Source organism: Peromyscus leucopus, chromosome 20 (assembly GCF_004664715.2).
Source record: "Peromyscus leucopus breed LL Stock chromosome 20, UCI_PerLeu_2.1, whole genome shotgun sequence".
Classification (NCBI taxonomy): domain Eukaryota; kingdom Metazoa; phylum Chordata; class Mammalia; order Rodentia; family Cricetidae; genus Peromyscus; species Peromyscus leucopus.
Window position 1 is genome coordinate 54,427,335 of NC_051080.1, and position 27,426 is coordinate 54,454,760.

The following is a 27,426-nucleotide window of genomic DNA, read 5'->3' on the forward strand; positions in this document are numbered from 1 at the left end:
ACATTTGCTAAATGAGAGTTCTAGTCCAGTACAAGATCTCTAATTCTTTCTGCATAAAAATAGTCTTACATATATTTAACTTCACAATTTTGATTTTGTATTTATATAATAATATCCACTTACCTTTCCAAAACTTCAAAATCCTTGCTTCTAAATAAATTACGACTTCCGTCAAAATCAAATGTAAGAAATAGCTCACAGTAGTAGAACAGGACTAAGTGAATGCCTGGATACATAACTTCTTTTGCTAGATTTGAACCTGATACCTGAAAGAAGCAGTTCCATGTCACTGTTGCTCAGTGTGGCGTTGACTCTGCCAGTGGAGGCATTGAAGCTAGTGACTGTCAGGGTAATGGGCTGTTTCCTTCCTTTGAAATTATAAGAGCCTTTCCATATGTAATTCTGGGCAAACACATCATCAGGAACTGTGTATAGGTGAGATAAATGACATATTTTAATTTCACAGTGCCCTCTAAATATGATCATGTGATATTAGATTAAGTCTTTTAGTCTATTGAACAAATAATCTATCCCTAAATATTAATAATCTTCAATGAGTATAATTTTCATATTCTTCAATTAATTTCAAATTTCAAAGAACAAAACACAGTTTTTGAAGCCTGAGTTTGTTCAGTAGTCATCAATAGGAAAGCCCGCCCCATACCAACTAAAGACATGAGGCTTGTGGATAGTATCCAGGAAACACAAGTTTCACTTATATTTGGTCACCTCTAACATTTTTGTCTTCTTTCAGAAAGAAGATGAGATGATTTGATTGAGCCTGCAAGCCTATGAGCATGTCTCCGGAGACCTGCTTTTCTTCTAGTGTCATAGACAAATTCGTTGGAGGAAGAATGTAAACCATGTCCTCCTCTTTCCCATGGCCCTGGAGGCAGCCTGGAGGTAATGGCTCTTTGTCCCTTTTACAAAACAGTTCAGTTATTCCAGTAATAGAAGAAGACGAGGGCTGTGCTATATTGACAGCTTTGAGGTTTACAGTATTTTTAGAAATAAAAGAATTGTCACTAGAATTGCCCAGTTCTCATGGGGTAGAACAGAGTGTAGTAGAATATAGCACAAGGTATAGGTGAGCAGATCCTTGAGTTACACTACTTGTATTTGATGACCACTTCTAGACTGAAAAACCAGGTCATTTTGCATAAATTTCTTAATTCTAAACCTGGATTCCCTCATAAATAATATGATATTAATATATATACTACTTAGAATGTTAAATAAAATAAGGAATGCAAAATGTTTATCCAATTAGTACCTAAAATCATTATCTAATGTGTTACTTATATTTAATTATGATTCAGATAAAATAGAAATACTGGGGCTTTTTAGTTCTACGTGTGTGTGTGCATGTGTGCATCCATGTGTGTGCATGTGCCTCTGTGTGTGTCTATGTGTGCAGCTGCCATGTATTTGCCCTCATGAACAATCTATAACCCTGACTTTTTAATCTTTCTCATGTCATCCTTCTACTGACCCTGTATCCCTAAACATCAAGTTATCCTGTTATGCTTATATGTATGTAATCATCTTATTTGACACATTGTAAGAAAAACATTTGATTTGATTGGTGTGGGCTAACAAAATGTACCTACAAACTCTATAAATGAGTGATAAGCATAATTTTTATTTGAAAAAAAAGTGGAGAAAGATGTCTTACAGGCTATATCTGGTATATGGTTGACAATTAGTTATTGACATTTTCAGATTGCCTATTTATCCTCCTCTCAATTGTGATAATTCTTGACTACTCCATACCTTTAACTGTTACTTAATGATCTTATTTTAAGAAATTTAGTTAAATTAAGACTGTTAGTTAAAATATGTTAAAGCAAAGCCCTCATTTTGGAAGATAATATTTATAGGAAAACATATATAGCCATACTCAGTAATATCAGTTATATTAACGTTAATAATTGCTGTGATAGAAATCATTAAAGAACTTGTTCTTAAGACAAATATTTTGTTGTAAAATGATATTTTAAGGTGTTACTTTTGTTTATGTTGCATTTGTTAAACTCTGTGAAGCTGTGATTCTTTGCCTATCTAAAACACCTGATGGTTTAATAAATAGCTGAATGGCCAATAGTGAGGCAGGAGAAAGGATAGGCAGGGTTGGCAGACAGAGAGAATAAATAGAAAGGGAAATGTGGGAAGAGAAGAAAGATAAAGGAAAGAGTCAGGAAGGAGGAGGACTTTAGGGGCCAGCCACACAGCCAACCAGCTACCTAGCCAGACACAGATTAAGAAGGAAAGAAAAGGTATACATGAATAGAGAAAGATAAAAGCCCTGAGGCCAAAGATAGACAGGATAATTGAAAGTTAAGAAAAGCTGGCAAAAAACAAGCCAAGCTAAGGAGGGCATTTATAAGAAAGAATAAGCCTCTGTATGTGATTTATTTGTTAGCTAGGTGGAAGGCAATTCTCAAAAAAGCAAAAACAGTGATAGGTGGTGGTGGTGCATAGCTTTAACCCCAGCACTCGGGAGGCAGAACTCTGTGAGCTCAAGGCCAGCCTGGTCTACAGAGCGAGATCCAGGACATGCACCAAAACTACACAGAGAAACCCTGAAAAAAAAAAAAAAAAGCAAAAACACCCAACAACAATACATTGTAGTAATAGCTACTTCATGTGGTAGAAATATTTCATTAATTGCAGATTCCAAACTTCCAATGATCATAAAAAAGAACAGAATAGAATGCATGAGTCTCTGCTGTTGACTGCAACATGCTGCCAACATCCTTCTCCTTCCCTGGACATGTGAATCAACTGAGGAGGGAGAGCCTCCCAGGGATTTGTCCCTTATGCTCGCTTGTGAGGTGATAACACTTCTTTCTACTGTTATCTCTCTTTCTTGAAACTAAAACTAATTAGGCATGTGAGAGATGTTTGTAAATTTTGAAGTGTCATCCAACTCAGGCTGCTGTGAACATGAATGAAAGACTGAAGAGGGGGTGTAATGGCCACTTTTCTTGCTGTTGTCATTGTTTATTTCAGGGATTGTAATTTAATTATGTTTCTCCCTTCCTTTTCTTTCCTCCATCCCAAATACTTCTGCACACTTGCCTTCAAATTCATGGCCTCTTTTTTTTTTAATTGATTGTCATTGCATACATATTTGTATTTGTATATTCATATACTACATACATTTCTAAATATAACCAGTTGAGTCCATAGAGTGTTACTTCTGTCTATGTTTTCAGGGCTGATCATTTGGCACCAAACAATCAATTCATACACTTCACTAGGAAAGATTGGAACAAGTGACAATAAATGATAGAGGAAAGGAAACTCTCATCCATTGTTGGGGTGATTGCTAACTGATCACCATCCACTGGTGATCAATTTGGAGAATTCTCAAAGAACTAAGAATAAATCGACCATATGAACCAGATATAGCACTACTTGACATATACCTAAAGGGCTCAATATCACATTTCACATGTACTTCGTCAGCCATATTTATTGCTGCTATGTTCACAAGAGCTATGAAATGGAAATAGCCTACAAGTCAGATAATCAATCAGTGAGTAATAAAAATGTGTTGTCCCAGCCCGCCATCCTTTTATTAGAAATGTATATTAACTTAAACTTTTGTACCCAGGCTTTATTATATTGTTAAATATATGGTCTTGATTCTGATTTTGATCCTACAGCCAATTTTTCATCTTTGCCATACTTAATCACTGTGTCCCATTTATGCTAATGAACATAATGTGTGTTCTTATTTTCACAATGATTGTTCTAAAGTTTTTGTAAATTTTAGTGAGTTTGAAGTTCTTCTCTTTCTAATATGTTGAGGATATATTAAAATCATGAGTTGACGTTGATTCTTTTAGGTATTTATAATTAGTTCAAAGGTCATAAGTTTTATACCTTAATTTCTTAATCTGATTCATTGCTTTTAAAAGGCATATAAAAAAAAGGGGATTATCTTTAGCCCAATGATATGACTTGAATCTGTTGTGTTAATTTAATTTCATAAAATTTAAATACAATTTAAAATTGGTTTAATTTCATAAAATTTTAAATACAATTTTCCACCAATAACCAAAAGTCAAATGAGCCCAAATTTCCCTCCTCATATAATGTCTTTATCTGTACTTCTAATTATATGTTGCCCATCAGATGAGTATAATGTTAGATTATTTATATTATGACTTAGATTCCCTGACATGTTCCTCTGAAATTTGCCAGACATAATCAGTAGAGCAATGTAAACCTGGTATGTCTTTGATATAATTTTAAACACTACCTTGGTACATTATTATTAAGTTAGCTTTTATCACATTTATTAAAATTGAGTTTCAATTTCATAAATATTTGTAAATTTAGAAAAATAAATGTTGATACTTATTTATATTTTCCAATATTTTAAATGTATTTAACTTGTTCTGTATCATATTTACATATCCCTTATTTCAAAATTACTTTTACAAAATATTTCCTTATTCATTAAAAAATTTTCTATTGTGTCATCTACAATTTATTTTTTCTTTTAACATTGCATTGATGTTTGGCTTTTGTGTTATAGTTTTTATAGGTTCTTAACAGAGATACAGCATCAACTCTGGGGATTTCTTCCTTTCAAATGTAAAGATTTAAGGCTATAAATATCATTTATAACTTTACTTTTGCAGTAGTACTCAATTAGTACCAAAGATAAAAATTTACACAACAAAAATGTAGTCCTTAGTAATATGAAAAAAATAGTTGGGACAGATGAAATCCCTAACTATGTACTATATACTTTATATTTCATTCTTATGAGTATCAGATACATAAAATAATTTTATGGTGAGAATTACATCAAGGTTATAAGAATTTAAATCCCATGATATTAATGATTAGGTTATATAGATTGCATTTTTAAATTAAACAATTGCAAATTAACAAGATATTATCTTCTACCAAATATCTTGTAATCTATAAGTCCATTTTAATTTTATATATACAAAAAGTATTGTCATTATATTATTGTTAAAAGAATCTTTAAAAGACAAATATACAAATTATAATAGATGCATAAATCACATTTTTGACAGAAATAACTGTCCAATAATTTTAGAATGCTAAATAAAAAACATTTCACAAAATAAATCCATATCCTATAACACACATGATCATATCTAATATAGTAAGGCATAATTTTATCATACAAAATATATCATTTTAAATAAATACATATTTAAGGAGAAAACTGTAGATCAATCTTAGACATCATGACTTCTAGAACAAGAAACTACTTACCACTTAGCTTTGGACTAGGTGTTCCTAACGCAGGTCGAGGATCTTTCACCAATGTTTTGGAGCCAGCTATGGCAACAAAAAGGCATTTTATAAGGGTTAATATATTATACACAGTGTGACACACTATCAATTTTAGTCTGAATTATTACATAATTTCCTTCATATTTATTTGTTTGTTCCATCTCAATCACAACACTTTGTGATGAACAGTTTTAGCAATTAATTCCATCACAGTCCTTTAGGAACAGGACTGCTACTTAATCCTCAGGAAACTGTATCTTTGATCAGAGGCAGAAGTTAAAAGAAAACAGTTGATTCTATCCTGGACACTGAAGACTGTTTGCTCTTGTTGACAAAAAGAAAGGAAAAGCTGGTTTGCAGAGTTCACACCAAAAAAATCAGAATTTGCTAATGTAATTCATTGTGTACCAGAAATTGGAAGACTCAAAAGTTTGAGCCATGCCAGAGAATGGCTCATGTCATTAAAATCACATGTGGGGCTAGAGAGGATCAAAAAGTGTAGGAGCTGTGACACACACTGTTTTGCATACCCTTTGCACAAGGAACACTGTCATGTTCTTTTATTTTTATTTTTATTTTTTTATTATTAAGAAATTTTCTGTTCATTTTACATACCAACCACAGATACCCCCCTCCTCCCTCTTCCTGCCTCCCAGCCTTCCCCCAGAACTCACCCCCCATTCCCATCTCCTCCAAGTCATGGTTTCCCATGGGCAGTCAGCAGAGCCTGGTACATTCAGTTGAGGCAGGTCTAAGCCCCTTCCCAATGCACCAAGGCTGTGCAAGGTGTCACATCTTAGGCACTAGGTTCCAAAAAGCCCACTCATGCACCAGGGACAGGTCCCAATCCCCCATTGTCCTGCTCTTAAGAAGATTTAATGAGAGGCAGTTTTTAAAAGAACAAAATACTGAATTGAATAGGCTGGAGCAGCAGTTCCACTAGGGAAAACTGAACACTACTATCATATTAGTGGCTTTAAAATAACAAGAGCAACAACAAAAACAAAATGATTTCTGAGAAAGCTTTGAAACTGTGGTGGATTTCAATAGGATAGTATCTAGGGTGTTTATGAAGATTCTAATATATGAAACTCTATGATGGAAGTATCACAGGAACAGGGAATAAAAAATCCTACTAATTTAGACAACTAAATTAATGCTTTCAGTTGTAAGCCTATAGAGATAATTCAATGGAAATGCTGTGAGAGATTTAAACAGACGTGCCATGTATAGATTTGAATGTGTAAATCTGAGGCTAAAAAAGTCCAATGTGAGAGGAAAGCTAATTTAGAAGTGATTTTCATAGAAGAAATAAATGGCATGAATAAGACCATGAAGGACACAGTAGAGAAGATGAATAGAGAGGACAAGTGAATTCCAAACCTTTAGAAAAGCCTCAGGGGAAAAGATTCTGTAAAGCAAATAAAAACTGCCTAGCCATAATGCTATTAAGTACTGATATAGCATTTAATAATACATATGCTAACACTTTCCACAGTTTTCAAGGATTATGTTTAGTGATATAAAATACCAGTTCAGAAGTACACATAAGTGGACAGCAAAGTGGAAGCAAATACTAGCAGTAAGTGTATTTTTTAATGAGAATTTCCCAGCCAGGCATGGTGCATACCTTTAACCCCAGCACTGGGAAGACAGAGGTAAGCAGATCCCTGTGAGTTTGAGGCCAGCCTGGTCTACAGAGTGAGTTCCAGGACAGCCAGGGCTGTTACACAGAGAAATCTTGTTTCAAAAAACCAGAGAGAGAGAGAGAGAAAGAGAAGAGAGAGAGAGAGAGAGAGAGAGAGAGAGAGAGAGAGAGAGAGAGAGAGAGAGAGAGAGAGAGAGAGAGAGAGAGAGAATATTTCTCATACAGTAGGTATTTTAACAAGGGAGGGTGGGAGGGGATACAGGGTTACATTCTGGCTAAGAAGGGAATGAAAATGGATCAAAACAGTGGTGAAAATTTGTGCCTGCTGCAAGAGATCAAACACAAGAAGGTATGACAAGAAAGTTTAACAGATGTAAAAAGAAAAATTTTACTGACCTAATCAAGAACTATAGAAAATCTGCTTCACTGTGTCTTATGGTAAGAATCTATGTTTCCCTTTGGTAAATTCAGTACATCAGAACCAAGTAGGATTTTTTTTTCCTGGTGAAGCAGAAACAGGTGTAGACTCTTCAGGTAGATCTACTTAAATTATCATGCTACAGTGACTCAGTTCAAAACTGTAAAAATTAGAGTACTGAGTTGTCACTTTTAAGCCAAACTCTGAGAAACACTGTTGGAATTCTGAGAGAATGCTATGAAATAAGAGAGATTGAAATAATGTTTCCTACCATAATGGATCAATAAGAAAGTTTAGAAAACCCACACTACATTAGAATAAGGCTTAATTTTGAAGTGATTGATTGTAGCTATAATTAACTGATGTTATCAAGATAAAATAATCCTGAATTTAGACTAAGTTATATATACATCTAGTTCCCTCATAAGAAAATGGGATGAAGATGCAAAGAAAGATACCACATATAAAGATGGAGTTAGATATCACTGGGAGACTATGAGCCAAGAAATGCCAATGATTGCTAGGAGAGGATGAAGGGAAGGAAGAGGCTATGACTCTGAAGATGATTGAATATACAGAGTCTTGTTAACTTTTTGATTTTTGACTTTTGTACTTAACTACCTATGAAAGGATAAATTTCTATCATGTGAAGTCACCCATATTTAGGTAACTTTTATAACAAACCTAGAAAATGAAAACACTAATAACAATATTTTAAAGAGAGAATGTGAAGAGGGAATAAAGACAAAAATATCAGATCAGCATTGAAACATTGCAATAGAAATGTCTAGGTGTGTCCATTTTTCCGGAATAAAAATGTCCACACAATTTCCAGTGTTGGACTTAGCCAAAAACTGATTCTTCTTCTAAAAAGACCTAAATAGCCCATCTTAATGTGTTAAAGCATCTGTAAATAAAAGTTACCTTCACAGACAGGAACTTTTCCAGTCCAGGTGTTATCAGATCTGCACACTCTATGTTCAGTTCCCCCTGCTAAGAAGAAGCCAGGCTGGCAGGTGTAGATGAGTGTATACCCATGGGAGGGAAGGTCCATTCCCACTACATTTGCATGAGCAGGACTTTCTGGCTGTTTACAACTGTGGGCTATATCAAGATCAGAGACTAATGTCAATATTTTAGAAATTCGTCACTAAAACTTTGAGGCAAAAGTCAAAATACAAAGTTATCCTTACTCTAACTTTATTGCTTAAGTTCATATTTCAAAAGTCATCCTAATGAACCAATAAAAATAGATCAAAGTGAATATATGCTACAATGTTTTTATATCCTGGTATTTTTGTAAGAAAATGTGTGACTGATACTGGTAGATGTTAACAGAAGAAAGAGAGAGAGAGAGAGATAGAGAGAGAGAGAGGGAGGGAGGGAGGGAGGGAGGGAGGGAGGGAGGGAGGGAGGGAGGGAGGGAAGGAAGGAAGGAAGGAAGGAAGGAAGGAAGGAAGGAAGGAAGGAAGGAAGGAAGGAAGGAAAAGAAGGTGCAAACTGACTCTATTTATGCTTATAAATTAATATTATAGCACAATCCTGGAGAGTAAAAATGAATAGTAATTCTTTTAAAAATTTATAAGACCTTAAAGTAAAAGTTTAAAAAATTTCACAAACTTATATTTTCTATATAATTTCTGGAAATATTCATTTATGAGTTTACTATATTTATTTTAAATGAAAAATCATTACTTGAAGCTAAATGGATCTGTAAGTTCATTATATGGTTCAGATACTAATGCTATACTATGTATAAATACATTTTAAATATTTCAGCATATGGAATTCTCTGGCCATATTTTGGTCCATATGCTAGAAGTATTATTTCATTCATCTAATTTTCATTTTTGTTTCTGCATTTTCATCCCACATTAACTCAACCATACAACCTGCTTGGCATCTAATAAAGACCATTCCATTCTCAATCAGAAATATTACAAAGAATTTCATATACATATATACACATGTATAGATATATATACATACAACATAATTCATATACAATATGATTCATGTAAAATCAATTTAAATATGTTTTCTGTGGACCAATTCATTTGAAAAAAGCAATATTCTTCCACTGGTTTCCTCATAGATATTTTAAAAGCTATGAATAACAGTTACTATTTTATGTTACATGCTAAACATGGTGATAAATGGGTTATACTTACTATAATTCAAATATTAACATTAAAGTTCAATTAGTTGAATCTTCATGTAGCAAACTCTCTGTTTTCACTGGCTTATTATGAAATACCCAGTTACAATACCCCAAACTCTCCTTAAGCACATACTCTAAGGAACTCTCTTATGAGAAATTTTGCCATAATTAGATATAAACCAACCAATGAAGTCTTGATGTATGTTCTACATAAGCAAGTCATTCAAGGACAATCCCTTGTTTACTGTATGGTCCTGACAACGATCAAGAAAATCTACACAGCATTTTTTCATTAAAAAAAGGTAATAAGTGCAGCACATTTCTGATGAGTGTTGATATTTTCATATGCTTTGTAGTTATTATTTGCAAAAATTTAGAATTAAAATGTGGTGGAAGACAAAAGAGGTTATTGGGGGAAATGAAGGACAAGTATCTGACAAGCTCAAATTTATTTCCAATTGTGAATTCAAAAAGGTCACTTACTGATTTTAAAATTGTTTAGGAGATTCTGAAAAGTTCTTTTCTTCCATAATTTTGGGGTTTTTTTTAGCTTATATTCTCAGAAAAGTTCTTCACACATGATTAAATATCATTATGATTAACTAGTGTATAACATCCTGTATTTCAAAGTACTTCAATTTATAGTGCAGACCCATGAAATGAGAAAGTAACCATCATTTAAAACACCAGATGGCCAAACTCACACCACTATACAAGCTTTGCCAAAGGAACAAAATTGTACCTCTTGTCTTCTGGCTTCTTTGGAAACACTGCCTTCCAATGATCATGGGATTTTGATACAGTCATAAAATTATTTAAATGAAATATCTTTTACACTAATCTAAATTAATTTTATACATCTCTTATATAAACACAAATTAGTTTCTATCACTGAAAAAAAAGTATGTGAATTCTGATCCATAATACTTGTCATGTAATTTGCACAATCCTTACGTATGCACTCAGGTTGAATTCCACTCCAGGTGAGGTCAGGAAGGCAGGTACGTGTTGTAGATCCTTGAAGCAAGTGTCCCTTTTTGCAGTGGAACTGTATAACACTTCCTACCTAGGGTAAATGAAATAAAAGTCACAATGTGATTTCAAAACAGGAACTAAATAGAAAAATCTGTGAATAAGAAAAAAATGTCAGAAGAAATCTGTATGACTGAATTGAAAAAAATACAATAAAATTGTATTTAAAAGGAAATTGCTGGAAGACATCAAGATTAAAAATAATTAGATGGCTGGTCTATATAGCATCACAAAATACTAGAGTATCCCATCTATGTATAAATGTCATGCATTTTTCTCATATGTTTAATTCATACTAAAATTGCATACCTATTGTAGGTATGCAATATCTTGAGATGATGTGAAAAATGGTCATGATACAAATAACATAAAATAAAGACAAAATAAGAGTCAAACGAAGCCTGAATATGCCAGAATGCAAGGTGGGGTCAGAGCATATGCAGTTGTTGCATGCTGTAGTTATCATTAAAAATAAATAAATTGGAAACACAGGAATTGGTACAATGTTTATGGAGCTAAAATTTGGATAATTAAATTTGCAATATATTGTTTTTGAGCCATGAACATCAACAGGAGATTAGTACTTAATAATACAATTTCTGAGATCATGTTCAGTCTTGTCTAATCAGAATATCTCAATAAAACTTATGTAACAAACACTTCATGTGACTTTAATAAGGACTAAGGATTGAGAATAATCATAAATGTAGAAAAGAAGAAAACAGGCTGAAGATGAAGCTCAATTTATAGAGTGCGCTTGTTGAGCATGCTTGAAACACTCAGTTGGATCTTCAGCACAATCTCGGGCCCCACAGAACAAAGGACTGTCTGTAATCTTAGAACTAAGAAGGTTGATGAGAGTTGAAGACCTTAACCACTTTAGGAGTTCAAGGCCAGCCTAGACAACATAAGAACATTTTTTAAAAAACACACAAAAATGATGAAGAACTTGTAGAAGCTAGCACATCATTTGTTTTGAAGGAGTGGAGAATACATTTAATTATTGCTGTGGATGGTTCAGAAAGTAATGAGCAATGTCAGGGGAAGCTTATACAACAGGAAGCAATAGAACAGACTGGAAAATCAGTTCAAAAGAGCATCAAAAGGCAAGGGGGTGAGTAATAAAGAATCTCAATTCTAGTTATGAGGCTCCCATTATCATTTTATATTTCAGTGAAACAGATGCTAGATTTTGGGGGGGGCAGTGAAACTAGGAAACAAGTCCATTAACTCATAATGTATTACAAGGAAAAAATAACAGGATTTATCAAATGATTAGTAGTGGATAACCAGACGAGATGTATGTAGGATTGGCCTCTTTAGATTTCCTAGAAAATAGCCCAAGAGAACTCAGGCAGTTTCTGGTGGCCATGTCAGAGAAGCAGCAGGAGGCAACTGACTTTAGAAGATTGGTTCACCAGAATTCAAGGCACTGATGGGTGAATCTCTGATCATAAGGCCCTGAGGGCTTTGGCTCCAGAATGTCTCTTGCTACTACTCTGCCTTTACACATTTGTCACTGCTGCCGTTTCTCTCTGGTACCTGGCATAGTGTGGATGGGTGTAGGGTGATCCTCACTGCCTTGAGGTTGTGTAATTATCACATGGAAATATCCCTTTCTACTGGGCATTTTTATCTGTGGATTGTTATGAATATGATGTCCTCTTAAGCCGTACTGTTTAACTGGAGCAGTGATTTTTATAATAAATAGTGTTAGTTAAAGTAGGACTTGGATGATTAAGGTACTTTAACAAATGTAGTAAGGAATTATAGTACAGATTAGTTTAGTGGGGAAATTAATATAGGTAAAGGTAGGACAGAGTTTTGCCCCCACCCCTGATAAAGCAGAGGTTAAAAAACAAGAACAAGGAAGTATCACGCAGCTAGGACCTATAATTTTCTCTTAGGGAGTCACATAGACTGTGGCTTAGGTTAATGATTAAGGAAAACAATTGTGTACCAGAAGCTAGGCTTGCTCAAGTTCTTTTAATCCCAATTTTGGGAAGTGTTTTCATGAGTTTTGGTGTGCATCATAGCTAACACAGAGCTTTAAATAATGACTTAAGGTTAGGTTAAGATGTTTTTGCTAATGGCTTTGAGGTAGAAAATCTTGGGAAACAATTTAAAGTTTAGAAAGGCACACTTTCAATAGTTGAGTGTGGAACTCATTGAAGTCAGAAAAACAATACAATGGCCACTGGCTATTGCAGGCTGATGTACCTTTCTTGCTAGGATCAGTTAATGATCAAAGGTGATGATTAATTCCCTGTACCCATTTCTGCCCTCAGGTTCCTGATATAAAAAACTGTTGATGAATGGGCATGCACCCTGAGGATTTAAAGTAGAACTGACTATTTTTCATATATAAAAGTTTTGATTTGTGATTCTTTTAAGATTTTAATTATAAGATTACTTTTTGAGATAAATAATAAAGTGATTGATCCTTTCTCTGTAACTGAAAAGGCAGTCTGCCAGTAAAAGAACTGGCTGAGAAAAACACCTTGCTTGTTTACACTCTCACTATATAACAGGTGACTTGTACATGAAATTATATGGGTTCATGGGGATAATTTGTTTTTCATCTGTAACACATAAAATGTTTAATCATGTAAGAGATGGTATGGAAAACATTTTTTAACTTGTATTCATTGTAATCACTGACTTAAAAACAGAATGTAACCATATTGTAATTTTTTTTATTGCTTGAAAGATTCTGCTGGGGTATCTAAGCTGTAAGAGAAAAAAATAAAGAAGACAGAAGGAAGACACCAGGGAAAGTGAAGACATCAAGACGTAGTGAAGAAGGAAGTCATCAGGAAAGAGAAGGAAGAGAAACATCAGGGTAGAAGAACAGAACAGAAAAAGAACAGAGTAGAACAAGCAATAGAAAGAATAACAAAATGAAGAAGAAGCTTTTATCCCTCAGGAAAAAAAGTTTGTGTTTTCTTGCTGACTCTGTATCTTATTCCCAGTCTCTCTGACCTACAGAAGGCTCAACCCTCTGCAGTCAGTGATTTAGAAATTATCACAGCTTTCTCCTGTTTTTACCATCAACATTAGTTCTGAAGTTCTTGGCTTAAGGAATGCATAATCATAAATTATAAAAATATTTTAATTGAAATATATGTATGTGTGTTTTATAAATTATATTATCATATTTATCATTTCAGGTACTAAAATACCATTCCATATGTTTGCCCAAATTGATATACCAATATATTAATTTCAGTTAATAGCTAGAGAGTCAAATTGAAAACATCCTAAGCTATAATTACTTTATGAAACAAATACTGAATCAAATAATGTATCTTCCCTAGACCAGAATCTACCTACAGAGTTATATAACAGTTAATGAATAATGTATCCTTGGCTCATAATCCATAATTAATCTAGATATTTTATCAATCATTTTGACAGCTCTTCTTTCCCAGTCTCATGGCCACTATTCACCATTAGTCTATTTTTGGTAGAAAGCAATCTCATTTGTAATATTCTGAGTAGGAAAAATTTATGCTAGACACTCTCATTTCTGGAAGACTGTGTAAGCATCTGAATCAACAGATGGTATACACTATATGTTAATAATAACATGTGTATCTCCAAATCTACTTTATAACACTACATATATAAAATAGTGTAATTCAAGAATGTAAATTTTTTAAATGGCTTGAATAGCTCAGCAGTTCTTGATCTTGTCTATTATTTATTCTACAGTTAGCTTCCTAGAATTATAATTTTACTTTCTCACAATGAGATACTTGTCAAGCCAGAACAAACAGAAAAATTGCATTTAACTTTGGGCATCTGGGAGTTTTGTTCTGATTTTGTTATTTTGTTTTGGTTTTTTGTTGTTGTTGTTGTTGTTGTTGTTGTTGTTGTCAATTGTTTTTGTTTTTCTGTGTTTTTCCAGGGCTTGGGAATGAACCCAGGGCCTCATACATGTCAGACAAATGTTCTGCCACTGAGCTATATTTCAGACTGCTTTTACTAAGCTAGACACTTTCTGCATGGGGTTGTGATAAAAACAGAGACGACACACTCTTGGAAATATGCCCAATCTAGAAATATGGAAATTAAGACATAGACGCAGAGTAGAAGAGAAAAAAACTGTATACTGTTGTACAATGCCTAGATTTTAAACTTAGAGCAGCTCATTTTCTCTTGGGAACTTGCATATTCTGATACATAATTTACAGTACCTTAGTGTTGAAGGATTTTTTTTGTTTGCAAGCAAGAGTTTTTTTCTCAACTCAACAATATAACTTTTATATAGGAAACAATGTTTATTTGTTGTCTTCCAAAAACACAGTCCTTAAACTTATATAGCTTTCCTGAGTGGTGGTTCTCTATAAACTTAGTGAATATAATTCGTGTATATATATGCTTATATTCATGCTTGTTGACCATATGCTAGTAAGAAAACTTATGCCTTTAATATATTTAACATTCCAATATATTTTAATTATAATAAAACTGATGTGATAATAATATAATTTGAAATTCACATTTATTTATGTAGAATATAATAAAATAGAATATATTTATTACCCCAAATAATATATTTTCAAAGTTATGTTAAATTTGTGATAATATTCAATGATTATAAAAATAAAAATCAAAAATTCAAAGTTAATGATTCTCTTCCTTCTTTTGTATTATAATTTTGAATTCATGTACTCTGTCTCTGATATGCCAGATGATATTTGAAAACAGACTTGTAAAAATCCGGTAGATTCATGAGCACTGACTAGTATCAATGTTACATAAAGCTGGCAAAATGATTTGATAAATCATGGTTTTGCTGCCAAGCCTGATGACTTGAGTTCAATCCCCAGGACCCAGATGTTAGAAGCAGAGGACCAACCCTTGCACCTGTCTTCTGCTTTGAACATTTGTGCCCTGGTAACTCACCCCCGACAAATAAATAAATCTACTCAAATTTCATGCCTGAACATGTGGTATATGTTTTAATCCTACCACTTAGGAGTCAGAGATCAGCCAGGGCTACATAATAAAACTAAGAGCATATATGCATAATGCTCAACTAGAATGTTGTCATCAACTCCTGATGTGCTTAAAACAAGTCAAATGCCATTTCAATTTCTTTGTCTTGGTGCTGAGAACCAATGCTGTGTAACTATTTCCCCATTTATCTACAACTAGATCAATTTATAACAGCCTTTTATAATGGTATGAGGCTAAAGTTCTCTAAAATACCTTTGTAACAAAGGCAGAAACATGCTTTTGCAGTTTGGTATTATCTGGAACATACTGAAGCAAACCAGAAGAATTGAAAACACTCTGAAATCAATGTCCTTACTGTGCCTGAAAAGCAGATAAGTGGAAACTATTTTTAGTAACAAAAATATGGCACTTTAGATGAGCCCTTCCTTTAGAAATGGACATTTTTTCAGGCTCACACTGAATTTTCCTCAGAATAGGACAATTTAGAAAACCATGCAACATAAAGCAACTGGGTAATGTGTAAATTGTCTGTTTCCTTTTGGAATCAGCGTGTGTTTTGGTTTCCCTTTGACCCTTGTAACATAAAACTTTCTGAATCTCTGCATAAAATGTAAATTTGAATAAGGGAAGAAAAAGTAAACCGCACATGAGTGGGTGTGCTGAAAGATTCTCATAGGACAACCCAACTATGTATTTTAAAATCATGGGTTGGATACAATTGTTTTTCAGAAATTTACCACGTCAATAATTGGCACTGAATAAGCGTATGTTTACACAGTTGGGCCATGCCTCAGCTGTCTCTCCTTTAGCCTCTTGTCTCACTTTTCCTCACATCTCCCACAGATTTGTGTAGAATCCTTGCTCACTTACTGTAACTACTCACTTCATACACACTGCTTTAGGATTTTCTGATGAATGTCGCCATCACTTTCCCATTTGTCTTATTCTCACATTCAGTTTGTGTGTTTTCTTAAGTATATTTTTATTTTCCTTAATCACCCCTCATTTCTTAAAGAATATTTTTATTCACCTGTATGTGAATACATACATATATATATGTATATATATATATATACACATATATATATGTATCACTTTGACATTATTTTCTATTTATGTCAATAAAAATGTAAGCTCATGAACAAAGTCTGGACAACTTTCATACAGAAAGGATATATCTACTGAAAGTCTGGAGTGGAATCCAGCATGGTAGTAATGCCTACAACCTTACACGTGGAAAGCTTACACAAGAGAAACATGAATTTGAGGCTGGTCTAGAATATACAGTGAAACAAAATCTCAAAGAAAACAAAAAGAAAAAGAAATCAAACAAAAGACAGGAGAAAAGCATGGGCACTTAAGAATTCTCTCCAGCATTTTTTTTCCTTTGATGATAGCCAATCTGAATAGGGTAAAATACAACCGTAAAGCAGTTGTAATTTAAATTTCCCTGCTGGATAAGAATGCTGAAGACCTTTTCACATATTGATTGACCAATTGTATTTTTCACATTGAGAATCATCTATTCATTAGCTCATTCCGGTGCAAAGAAGAATGAAATTATGACATTTGAAGAAAAAGGATAAAATCAGAGAACATTATACTAAACAAAGTCCAACTCTGACAAATAATACATATTCTCTTCCATATGTGGAGTCTGGAATTAACCAGTGTTCATATGTGATGAAACAGATAAGCTATACATGTTATGAAATCATAAGGCAGAATCTATGTGGATGAAGGAAGGAAAGTAACAAGAGGGAGATTAGAGATAAGGGGTGTAGTAGGGCTTTTGAATAAGAATAAATTGCAATAATATATATATGAAAATATCAAAATGTAATATATTGCATGCTATACTGTACAGAAAACTAATAATAAAATAGAACCTACTTGAAATCCAAATGTGTTGTTTTGAGATCCATGCCTTGGTACCCCAGGGTTTTCACAGGAGGTCCTAGTGGGTTCTAAAGTGAACAATTAAAAAGATAACACTTCTTTATGAACTAAAAAAAAAATAGCTGAAACCACACTCATGGAACTTGTGCAAGTCCCAGTCAAAGAAAATCTCACCGTGGAGATAGAAGCTGGGTACACAATCCCAACCTTAGCAATGTAACTATTAGCAATCATTAGCTGCTTAGAGAGGGAGAAATATTTTCTCTAGGAAGGTAACCCCTTGAACATCAGCCAGGCTCCACTAAGTTCACACTTCCAAGAAAATGTGGGCAGTACAAATTGGTCACAAGGGTCATACAAAAAGACGTAAAGTTGTGTGCGGGTGGAGGGATGGTGGATCTTAGAATAGTTGAGAAGGTGAATATGATCAAAATACACTGTGTTAGCTTAAATGACAATGCCTTCCAGAATCACAAACATTTGAAAACTTGGTCCCCAGTTAGGGGTGATGGTTGGGGAGATTTTGGAGATGTAGCCTTGATGTCTTGACATACCTAGTGAAGGTATGTCACTGGGGGTTTGCTTTGAGAATGTAAGTAGTCAACTCACTTCTGGTTCACTCTTTCTGACTCATGCTTGTGACTCAAGATCTGGACTTCTGCTCTAGGACACCATGTATTGCAGAATATTCCTTTACACTGTGTGAAGATGTGTCACTGTGACTGGTTTAATAAAGAGCTGAATGGCCATTAGCTAGGCAGGAAGAGGTTAGGCAGGACATTTGGGGACAGAGAGGCTCAGAGAGGAAAAAGTGGAGTCACCAGCCAGATGTGGAAGAAGCAGGATGGGTAGTACAGAGGAAAGGTAACCAAGTCATATAAAAAAAATGTAGATTTAAAAATATAGGTTTGCTGGGCGGTGGTGGCGCACGCCTTTAATCCCAGCACTCGGGAGGCAGAGCCAGGTGGATCTCTGTGAGTTCGAGGCCAGCCTGGACTACCAAGTGAGTTCCAAGAAAGGTGCAAAGCTACACAGAGAAACCCTGTCTCAAAAAAAAAAAAGAAAGAAAGAAAAAAATATAGGTTCATTTAAGTTATAAGAACTAGTTAGAAACAAGCCTAAGCTAAGGCCAAGCTTTCATAATTAATAATGAGTCTCCATGTCGATTTTTGTGAGCTGATAGCCCAAAGAAAAATCCATTTACAACCATGCCTGCTGCTTGTCCTACCTTCCTCAGCCCCCAAGAAGTACCCTATCCTTCTTCAACTGTAAGTTCAAATAGGCTTTTTGTTCTATCAGTTGCCTTGGTCATTATGTTTTCTCATACTAATAGGATAGCAATTAATATACAAGTACAAAGAACTAATAAAAATCTTTACACAAAAAGGTTGTAACAGGCACATTTCTCTAATGCAAATCAATTTTAAATAATCATGGATTTAGCAAATGTGCCCTTGGTAATAATAATGAATGTAATACTAATAGCACCTCCCTAGCGAGCAGAAGCTTGCTAATCTTGAAGCATAAAAGAGAGAGAGAGAGAATGAGGCTGGATAGATGGTTCAGTGACTAAGAGCAAATATTGGCTAACAAAGAACCTGATTCAGTTCTTACCATAAATAAATCCAGCCTCTCACAACAGCCTGGAACTCTAGCTCCTGGAATATCTGACAACTGTGACCTCTGCTAGCTCTGCTCTCACACACACATACCCACACACAGACACCCACACACATACATAATTAAAAATACATCTTGAAAAGAAAAAAATTCAAGTTGACTTCATTTATATGCATTATGTGGTTCTTGAACTTTTAAACTTTTCATCAGAACAAAGTACTTGATACCAAAGCAACTCTGTAGATGAAAAGTTAAAAAAAAATGTACTGGCTATTCAAGAAATCCATGTATATGAAACATTTGCTTCAGATAGAAGGTAGGGTAATAGTCTCCTAAGAAGCAAAAGCAGTTAATGGAAACAGGATTGATAACTTGGACAGTACGGACACTTGTATGTCATTTACTTTAGGGAGGTTAGGGCTGGTCATCTATGACTGTTTGCATGGAAGCTACTTGGTGAATTTCTTTAAGTGTGGCACATAGTGTTAGGATGGCAGATATATATGTACTGTCATTCAAAAACCTATGTTTTGGAGCAAGTTTCATTTTATATGAACATGATTTGTTGTTTAAAAACCTTTTAAAAATAATATTACTTTATAAAAGCTACTGTTCTCAAAGGCCCTCAAAGAGCAAAATTAGTTTAGTGTTTTTTCCAGAAGCTTGAAAGGATAAAGATAAGGAGAAACATATACCACTTATATTCACTTTCAGTATTTTCTAAATATAATTTCCCCCCATCTTAGCCACTTACATTTTTACATAGTCAGACAAGCATTATATGTCCCTCCCACCTCTTACTGTTCAATCACAGAGCTTAGCCAGCCTTTATGAGTGTTACCTATACAGTGAGGTGACGAGCCACTCCAAGTACCATCAGTTTGACATAATCTCGTGCTTGATCCCACTAGTATGAAAGGAGAATTGCAGCTGAATGAAACCTCGGACTGATATATAAAGCTTTTGCCTTCTCGTTTTCCTTGGGAAGGTATGCCAGGATCCCCACAAAACTTTGCTAGAAGTCAAAATGGAGACACGTATCACCAAAATAATAAATGCAATAGAGTAATTAATTCTCAAAAACAATGAAAATTAACTGAATATTATGCTAACCTAATATCTATGATAGCCTACCACAGTGAAAATTTTCAATTTCTTTCTAGTTATAATGTTTAAAACATAATATTTAGGTAATTAGTCTGATGTGCTCTGTGTAGCATGCTACTTAGTAAATGCCAGATGCTTTGAATTTTTGTTGATTTAAATTGATCAGAATCAAACAATAAATCTCTAGCTGCACATTGCAAAGCTGTACTCTACATACGGTTCACAGGTAGCTCCATTAGCTGTAGTAATTAAGGCAAGATAAAGCTTGTACTGCTTTTCACATATGCCTGATTGTACATACACACACACATACACACACACACACACACACACACACACACACACACACGTGAACATGCATACACATACATATTTGCAAATGCACAACCATACAGATACACATGCACACATATACACACACAAACACATTTACTTACACTCAAAAAACCCACATGCACACACGTACATGTTATCTGCTTACTGTACTCTAAACACTGAAATATGTATCCTAATATATATCTTTGAAGGGCCAGGAACTAGAAGTTAGATAGCCCAGTGACCTAGGATAGAACCTAATACAACTTAAAAAAAAAAAAAAAAAAAAAAAAAGAGTCCATGAAATGATTCCTAATGACATTCTGCTATATTTGTTGACTAGAGCCTAGCTTAATTGCCATCAGAGAGGCTTCATCCAGCAACTGAGGGAAGCAGATGCAGAGACCCACAGCCAAACATTAGGCAGTGTTCAGGAAATCCCATGGAAGAGGTACAGGAAAGATTCTAGGAACCAGAGGGGCAAAGACACCACAAGAACGAGGCCCACAGAATCAACTAAGCAGGACTCGTAGGGGACGCACAGAGACTGGAGCAACCATCAGGGATCCTGTATGGATCTGACTGAGGTTCTCTACATGTAAGTTATGGTTGTGTAGCTTGGTGTTCTTGCAGAACTCCTAACAGTGGGAGCAGTGGCTCTGTCTGAGTCTTTTGCCCGTTTTGAGACCCCTTTCTTCCTACTTGCCTCATCCAGCCTTTATGTGTGGTATGTGCCTTTTGTTATATACTAGGATATGTGCCTAGTCTTATTGTAACTTGTTACATCATGTTTGGTTGATATCCCTGGGAAGCTGGCTCTGTTCTGAAGTGAAACAATGGAGGAAGAGAGGATCTGGGGGAGAGAAAGATGGATAGGAGAGAATTGGAGGAAAGGAGGTTGGAGAAACTACAGTCAGGATGTACTATATAAGAGAAGAATAAATATATAGATAGGTCATAGGTAGATAATAGATAGATTTAATAAAAATTGTTTTTTTCTGATTCTTTCATGATACTGACATATTCAACAGGATTTTTATTGTACTGTATTTGTGATAGTTAAATATTTCTATTTGTTATTCAACTTCATATATTCATCTAATTTAATATCATAATTTTCTCATTTGGGGTTCTAAATATTTTTCTATTGTTTTGCTTTATTCCCCATTTATTTTAATGCCTTTGGTTGAATTTGCTCTTTGAGATTTTAAAATATGCACTGAGTATATCGTTAGTGCTTGGACTTCTACCCACTCTAATCTCCCTTCTAAACCAATTAACAACATTTACAGCTCTTTCCTACTTTCATATTTGTGTCTGTGGATGTGTTGATTGATTTTGAGACCCACAGAATTTAACCAAAACTTCCTCTGCAACAATAAGTTCAGAACTCTCCTTCAAACACTAGTAGTTTCCTAGGAAGGTACAAAACTGATGATATAACTGCACCTTCCTTAGAACCTGTCAAAAGACAATATTTCAACAATGTGCTATAGAGAACCTTCCTGACTCATAATTGCCTGTTGATAGGACCACTCTTATGTATGCCTATATATACAAATATCTTAATTGTTTCCTCTTCAAAATATTGATAAAATATGTAAGAGAAAAATAGGCCTGCTCCTTATGTTAGTCAAAGTTCTCCAGAGGAACGGAGTTTAAATTATTAATTCATATATATTAATTTACATAATTTATATGGGCTATATATTGGAATAGCTTACAAGCTGTGGTCCAGCTAATAAAACAATGGCTGTCTACTAATGGAGGGTCCAAATATCCGATAGTTGTTCAGTCTACAAAGCTGGCTGTCTCAGTGGGTCTTCAGTATGCCTCAGAATCATGAAGAAGTAGGCTCTAGTGCCAGTGAGACGATGGATTTGCCAGGGAAAGTGAGAGCAAGCAAAGAGAGAAAGCTGCTGCTACTTCCATGTCCTTTATATAAGCTGCCACCAGAAGGTGTGGCCCACAATAAACATGCAGCTTTACACCTTAAAAGATGTGGGTTAAAAGTGGGTGTTCCCACTTCAAATGATTTAATTTTAAAAATTCCTACCCACACAGGTGTACCCAGCCACTTACATTTTCATTTATTACAGAAGTAGTCAAGGTGACAATCAAGAATAGTTATTGCAATTTGCAAAACAACATATGTGTGTATGCATATATATATGCATATATAATGTAATCTTCCAAGTCCCTTTAGTGTTACTTGCATGTATATGCTTTTAGATCTGACCACATAGTACTGGACAACCATTCAGGGCATATTTACTAGAACAGCTTACAAACTGCAGTCACGCTAGGAAAGCCATAACTGGTGATCAACAGAAGATGCAATAATACAGTAGCAGTTCAGTCCAAGGCTGGACATCTAAGCTGGGCTTCAGGATGCATCAGAATCCCAAAGAAGTAGGCTAGAATGCCACTAAAGGAATGGACTTGCCAGCAAGTGAGAGCACACAGTCAAGAGAGGACAGCTTCGGTCTTCTATCTTCTATGGCCGCTGCCGTCAGAAGGTGTGGCCCAGATTAGAGGTGCATTTTCCCATCACCAAAGAGCCAGGTTAAAATAGGTTTCCCCACTTCTGATGATTTATTCAAGAACAAAGAAACCTCCCTGGTGTACTGAGCTGCTTGCATTCTAGATAATAATGTAGTCAAGTTGACAGCCACTTCTTTGTAAGAAATTCAAATCTTGTAACAGTGGGGAGTTTTAATTTTCTACAATAACCAGTGAAGAGACCAACTTTATAGGATTATAGGATATCTAAAAAATTAATTAGATGAATCCACTCAAAATATTTTTTATTGATTAAGACAAGCACTACTCTAGACTTTTTTAAGCATCTGGGTGTATCTGCATACTGAAGAATACATCTCCAGGAGCTTTTAATTCATTTTGGAAGGAATCAAACAACTGTCATAATTAATAAGTAAAGAAGAAAGGTCACATGTAGAAAGGCAATTAGTGAGAAGATGAGGAAAATAGATAGAAGGAAGGATATTTAAGTCTTTGTGTGTGGTGGGAAATGAATATTCATTTCAAATAACACGGCAACATTACCTGAGCTTCAGTTCAGACTGTATTGGTTACTGCCTATGTGATCTCAGGCTGCATAAAAACTGGGTCCTTAAATGGTGGCAGAATAACCCCTGTTTGTTCTCACAATCTTGCTTCCCTTTATGACTTTAGGTGTCATGTGTGAAAATGTTGTGGCTGAATACCCTCACTGCAGTGTTCTGTAATGCATAGCAGAAAGGATACATGGAAAACGAATGAGACAAAGTTAGCCCTGTTATTTTTGTATAGTTAATAATTAAAAGTGAGTATATAAGTATTTCCTTTTCTTCCTCCTTCTTGTTTCAATTTTAAAAAATTACTAATTCAAAGTGTCTCTCCCTCACCCCCTCTATCTTAGTAATGGTTCTTAAGATGGTCTCTAAAGGCATTTTAAAAAAAGAATAATTTAGAAAAAAATATTGAAATAAAGCACTTTTCTTCAAATATTTTGAGTCAAACTGGAAGGAATATAATGACTAGAATAAAGGAAAATAAGCTACATTAATGAAAATTGACTTTTTAAGATTAAATCTTAATTGTGGATTTGTAGGGAGTTTTACTTCTCTGGGTACAGCCTAGCAAATTTGAAAGGTTTATGCAGCAAATGTTACTTTAAAACATCATGGTTATTATAAAAATTTTCCTACTTACGTAAGCACTGCGGGACCTCACCACTCCAGGTACCGTTACCTACGCAGGTCAGAACGGCAGGAAAGGACAGCTCGTATCCTGCAGAACAGATGTAGCTAATACTAAAGCCCCAGTCGAAATTTGTCCCTTCCAGCCTTCCATTAGAGATCTGGGGAGGAGTTGAGCAGGTAACAGCTGCAATTACATTAAAAGTAATTAGACACAGCTGTTGAAACACCCTCAGTGTGAAATAAATAAATAATTATCATTAAGAGCTGCATATGCGCTATTTAACCTTTTGGAGGGCAATACAGTATGGCATGTTTTATCCTCCTATTAGTCTTCTTGAAGGATCCCTTAAATGAAACCCTGGAGGAGGATGCTTGCTACATTGGCAGCATAATGGTTCTCAGTTCTTTATACAAAACGGCAAGCTTCCTAATATTGAAGGGGGAGACAGAGCGGGTGACCTTCTTTCTGGTATATTGCAAATGATGACAATCATGTATCTTACATAAAATTATTTCCCATGGACCTTGTGAGGCTGATGAGCTGGGTGCCTTGGCTGGATTTCAACTCAGCACGGAAACTGGGGGATTTAGAAGCAGTTTTATAGCATTTTTTTCAAGTACAGACAAACTGTGTCTGATTACAGTATTCAGTGTGCATCCTGAAAACATGCAGATTCTTATTTTAAAGCCTATTATCATATTTGTAAATATATAATTAATTTTGAATTTATAAGTTTTCTTAACTTGTGTTATGTTACCCCCGGGGAAGATTCATGTTGGAAAAGTGTCAGGTATGAGGGGAAAAGAGAGGTAACACACTTCTGAGCAGGAAATGAGAAGGTTCTATTATGATGACTAACAATAGGGAGAAACAAATTTTTATGTAGTTTTGGAGCCTGTCCTGGATCTTGCTCTATAGACCAGGCTGGCCTCGAACTCACTATTTTAAAACATCTGCATGTTATACGAGAACTTTAAAATAAGAATATCTCACATTTTAGTATCAGAAAAAAGGAACAGAGTAAGTATATACTTAAATATATATTAACTTCGCTTATAAACAGAAAATCATGCAATGATTATTACTTTGGAATGTTGACAGAACTATTTTCATACCTCTACACGCTGGCATAACTCCACTCCACGTGCCATTAGTTGTACACATCCTGACACTGGAACCATTTAACTCCATAGTATAGCCTGGCTGGCACATGTAAGAAACATTTTGCCCAACCACAAAATCATCTCCATATCTCAGTCCATTGGCTGGTATACCTGGGTCTCCACAACTGATGACTATCAATAACAAATGAGAAGGGCAGAGGGTTAACATGGCCCATATTTAACATCAAGTAGTAAGCATAAGCTCAAATATATATGTAGGGAAAAGAGCTACCATGCTCATTTCTAGTCATAAAACATAAGCATATTTAATGAACACATTGGCAGGTCTTGATTATAATCAGGAATACTTATTATAGATGTTATGCATGTCATCCAGAAATTGTCACCTAGACTTCAAAAGATCTTGATTAAGATGTCATCCTGTTATAGGAAACTGTGTCACTAAGCACTTTTAACTTGCATTGTGTGATCATGCAGAAACTTCATTAAGACACTGGAATGCAGGGCAGGCAAGGTGGCCCAGCAGGTAAAAGTCCTTGCCATCAAGCCTCATGACCTGAACTCTATTCTCAGAACCCACATGTTGGAAGAAGAGTACTGATTCCTCCAAGTTGTTTCTAAGGTTCAAACATGGTACTGTAGCATTTGTGCATCCCCATGGATACATTAAATAAATAAATAAATAAATAAATAAATAAATAAATAAATAAAACATTAATTTTTAAAAATTTGTTATAATAAAATCGGATTTTAAAGACATTTGATATCTATGTTTCTATCTGTGGCCACATTTCTCATACCAAACAGTTCATTATCAACTTAGGCTGAAAGACTACCATTAAGAATTTACAGTCCCTATTGCAGAATGAATGTGCCAGGGGTATTATGGAAATGGCCTTGGGAATTCAAAACTTTTATTTTATTGAAGATAGATTCTTCTCTCATACAATACAAACAGGCTAGGTGGGACACAGAATGGTTTCCGATTATAATTCTCCCTGCACTCCTCCCAGGCCCCCCAAACCTCCCTTTTACCACCGATCCACTCCCCCTGTTTCCTCTTCAGAAACAGCAGGCCTTCAGAGGTGACAGAGAGCCAAACAGGAGAAAACAAGACCTAGTAAGACAAGTCAAAAGCCCTCCTATTGAGGCTGGAGGAGGAAAACACTAGGAAGAAAAGAATCCCAAGAGCAGGCAAAGGAGTCAGAGATATACCAGTCCCCACTGTTAGGAGCCCCACGGAGACATCAAGCTAATAGCCATAACATATACATACAGGACTCTATAGCATTGACATCTAGGAGGAAGACATTGCTTTGCTGTGTCATGAACTTTAGTTAATATATTATTTTGACTGTCCACATTTGCGCTCAATTTCACAAGGAAAATGGAAACTAGTGTGGTGAGGACCTCTATCAACCAATGACATTGCTGCCAATTCTTACACTGGCCTCACAAGTAGAAATGAAAATAGGGAACCTAGACAGAGCAAGGGACACAAGGCTGTGACGATCTGATAGACCTGAACACTATCTAGGTCGTGGGTTAAAGACAATAACCCTCAGCTCATGCCCATTATCCCAGGGACTTCAGTTACAAAAGACAAATTAAAAATGAGTAGATCAGAAACTGTGATAGCTATCAAAGTGGACTAAACTCTAATACAGAATCCTTATTCGACATAGGCTATATATTGATTTCAGTGAGGTCTTGGTCTGGCTTTCTGAATATAAAATGATTCATTTAAATTGTTACCAAAAGACTTTCAGAAACACTTGGGACAGCTGGGCAGAAGAGACAAACACACAAAAACAGTTCTTAGGATGTCCTAAAAGTGCATATTGTTTTGAAGTATGATTTGGAAAATGAATTGGTTAATAGATTTCAGACAGTTAAGAGAAAGTAAAATGCAAACTAGGCTGATCATCATATGCAGATAAAATATCACCTCTTATGGTTAATCCTGACTGGCTTATCAAATCATCTGTTTAAGGTAAGGTAAAAAGTTTGTGTTGGTAAATACTTTCCAGAAGGTCACTCTCCTCTATTGCCTGCATTCTTTTTAAATTCATTTTCCTAATATTTGAAGGTCATTATGATTAAGTTTTACTAGTTTTCTACTAAGATTGATTAATGTCAAGATTTT

The 27,426-nt window shown here is 35.0% G+C and overlaps 1 protein-coding gene across 6 annotated transcripts in view; it reads right to left on the minus strand.

The window, feature by feature from the left end:
• Csmd3 (CUB and Sushi multiple domains 3) overlaps positions 1-27,426 on the minus strand; it is a 1,154,880-nt gene that overhangs the window by 13,478 nt on the left and 1,113,976 nt on the right. For all 6 annotated transcript variants that reach the window (XM_028867965.2, XM_028867960.2, XM_028867959.2 and 3 more), the window contains 8 exons: positions 25,272-25,451; positions 24,166-24,339; positions 19,871-20,044; positions 17,404-17,477; positions 10,468-10,579; positions 8,277-8,456; positions 5,266-5,331; positions 267-425 (listed from right to left, as the gene is read on the minus strand). In XM_028867965.2, the coding sequence (XP_028723798.1) occupies positions 267-425; positions 5,266-5,331; positions 8,277-8,456; positions 10,468-10,579; positions 17,404-17,477; positions 19,871-20,044; positions 24,166-24,339; positions 25,272-25,451 (1,119 nt within the window). The remainder of the gene's footprint in view (positions 1-266; positions 426-5,265; positions 5,332-8,276; positions 8,457-10,467; positions 10,580-17,403; positions 17,478-19,870; positions 20,045-24,165; positions 24,340-25,271; positions 25,452-27,426) is intronic.